This window comes from Bison bison, unplaced genomic scaffold (assembly GCF_000754665.1).
Source record: "Bison bison bison isolate TAMUID 2011002044 unplaced genomic scaffold, Bison_UMD1.0 scf7180017864167, whole genome shotgun sequence".
NCBI classification, from domain to species: Eukaryota; Metazoa; Chordata; class Mammalia; order Artiodactyla; family Bovidae; genus Bison; species Bison bison.
In genome coordinates, this window is record NW_011494739.1 from 630,926 (window position 1) to 633,658 (window position 2,733).

Genomic DNA, 2,733 nt, shown 5'->3' on the forward strand with positions numbered 1-2,733 from the left:
TTGGGCAGCCCAGCGAGCTGCCCTGCAGGAAACCCTTCCAGCAAGACCCAAAGGGCCAACAAGTGGCCAAGGGGCTTTAGCACTATAGATTTCAGGGAGCAGCAAGAGAACCCTTGCCTAGAGAGACAGAGTCTGTTTTATCAATGATATTCTGTATACAGATTTAAGATCCATCATTATCAAAATACACACACTAAATATACAACTTTTCCCATGGCCATAATTTATTATCTCACCACAAGGCACAATACACAGAGCTTTGAGGGTCCAATACAGTCATCGTGACAGAATGCACCGCAGCCCTGGCACATGATCATGGCTTTCAGGCTGCACGCACACTGGAGCGAGATGCTTTCCACTGTGCTGCTGTCGGTGAACATTTGCAAGGAGAGGGACGCACTGTGGCTCGCACCAAAGTTTGCTTTGTGGCTCAGCTGCACCACACTTCCGGCCAGGCCTTTGGGAAAAGGGGGGGAGCCGGAGGAATAATTAAAGCTGGTGGAACTTAGCTGGAGTTTGGAAAGCTTCCCATAAAATGCCTGCTTGATGTTGAGTTGGGAGGGGATGGAAGAAGGCTCCAGAGGCTGACTGAGTCCCTTCCCGGGCTCCCGGGGTAATTTCCAGAAGGGCAAATCAAGGACAAAGGGCATCCCTTGCAAGTGATCCACCAGCTCCCGGGGACCAGGCCCCACTGCCTTTCTGTTCTCTGCATCCACCTTGAGAGGCCCTCCATCAAGAGTCTTTTCGCTCTTGATGCTGCCAACAGAGGCAGGCGGTGGCTTTGGGGCCCAGTCTTCCCTGGCAGTCTGTATCCCACCAGACAGAGAGGTTTTGCCTGGCCCTGACTTCCTATTGGGAAAAGCGGGAGGGGCCTCCGCAGGCAGTGGCGTCGGCTCCACCAGCCGGGGGCACTGAAGGGCTGCAGCTGCGTTCTTGGAGCCAAAGAGCTTCTTCCCTTGGCCTCCCGCACTGTTCTGATCCCCCAGGGCCCGACCTGCCTGATCAGGACCCGAGGAGACCGCATTTGGAGATGAGAAAAGAGGGGCTCTCGAGGTAGTGAGATTTCCCAGACTCACACCTGGGGCAGCAGTTGAAATACTGCACTGGGACAGGTCACGGGCTTCCTTCTGATCTTCAAAACTGAAGGGAGATAACTGTTCTTTGAAATCCACTTCTGCTTTCCCAGAGGCAGCCACTGGATTGGTCACTGGATATAGGGAGTCTAAACTCGGGGCGTTCTTGGACATCTTTAGGGGCGCCCCAGGAGCCTGGCTAGCCTCCAGCCGGGCAAAGCCGGTACTTGCTTCACAGCTCTCAGGTAGCAGAGACTCTGGACTGCTCTTGCCAACTTCGCATCTGTTCTCCCCAGGACCTTGCAATGACCCCATCCCCAGGGAGCCACCAGGGCTCTGCTCTGCTGTAAGTGCGAGTCGTGGGGGTTCGGGTTTGCTGCCGCCATGGGCTGGAGGGAGAACCTTCTTGAGGGGCAAGTGGCCCTGCAGCAACTGCATCACAAGGGGGTTAGCAGCCTCCACTGAGGATGCAGGCCTGCCCAGGGACATGGGTCTCGGCTGGTACTCGGGACTGGCCAGCAGCAGAGAGTCTGGGATCTTTGGGGGAACTGCACATACCCGAGACACCCAGCTCTGAGGAGCAACCATCCCATCTGTCCTGGTGACCAGACTCAGGTCACCATTCACCTTGGAGAGCGAGGCACAGTGGTTCCAACTGTGTTTCTCACCCTGCTCAGCCAACAAGGACCTCTTCGGCCCCAAGGTTTCACCAGGCTCGGCCTCACTGCTGTCCTCGGAGAAGTGGCCTTCGAAGTCAGAGGCAGTGTCTGTGGACTCGCTGTGAGGACTCAGAGCTTCCGAGTCTCCATTGATTCTGGGCTTGTCACCTTCCAGCTGTCTGCAGTCGCTGCCGCTGCTGTCAACACAGCCAGAGTGCACTGTCCAGAGTGAACCCAAGTGGACGGGGGGATCCAGACCCTCCTCCGCTGTCAAGCCCACAGGCGATGCTGGGATGAGGGGGGCCGCTTTCTCCCACTTCTCTCTGACCTGGGACTTAATGGACGGGACCTCTTCTCTGGAGTCGGGTTCAGGTTGTCCCCCTGCCTCATCATTTGACATGCCAGGCCTCCAAGGAGCAGCACCAGGGGAGACAGGAGCCTCGGTTTTCAAGTTTTCCTGTCTAGAAGAACTTTCCCTTGTGGGTGGGCCCGAGTCATCAAGTTCTGATTCATCATCAAATGGTCTGTCTTGCAGGCAACTGGCCAAGGATGATTCGGAGATGGAACTGGGGGTCACGTTCACAGGATCCTTCATGGTGGGATTACTGCCACTGTCTGGAGCCTGGCCAGTTCCTTCTTCTAAACCAGTAGGCCCGGCCAGAGCCCGAACAGGACTGTTCTCTGAGGGGATGGTAGGTGCTAGCTTCTCATCACCCCTTTCCCAGGCAGTGGTACCAGACCCACATTCAGTTCTACCTTCTGGATGCGACACAAGCTGCTCAACTAACCTCTCAGGTTCTGGGATTCTAGAGGGCAGTGGGGGTAGAGCCTGGCATGGCGGGTCCCGAGTGGGTGCAACGGGGAGTCGGGAGGCATCTTCCAGCCCGCCGCTAGGGCCATCTGGGACCCTCTGCAGTGGGCAGCTCTGCCCCTTTCTGAGAGAAGCCAGGTCCTCTCTCCTGGCTCTGGACGCAGCAGTTTCGGCCTGGGCGTGATCCCCG

The 2,733-nt window shown here is 56.8% G+C and overlaps 1 protein-coding gene across 4 annotated transcripts in view; it reads right to left on the reverse strand.

The window, feature by feature from the left end:
• Positions 1-206: 206 nt before the first annotated feature.
• ASXL1 (additional sex combs like transcriptional regulator 1) overlaps positions 207-2,733 on the reverse strand; it is a 61,510-nt gene continuing 58,983 nt past the window's right edge. For all 4 annotated transcript variants that reach the window (XM_010841720.1, XM_010841722.1, XM_010841718.1 and 1 more), the window contains one exon: positions 207-2,733. In XM_010841720.1, coding sequence (XP_010840022.1) covers positions 228-2,733 — 2,506 coding nt within the window. In that variant the 3' untranslated portion in view covers positions 207-227.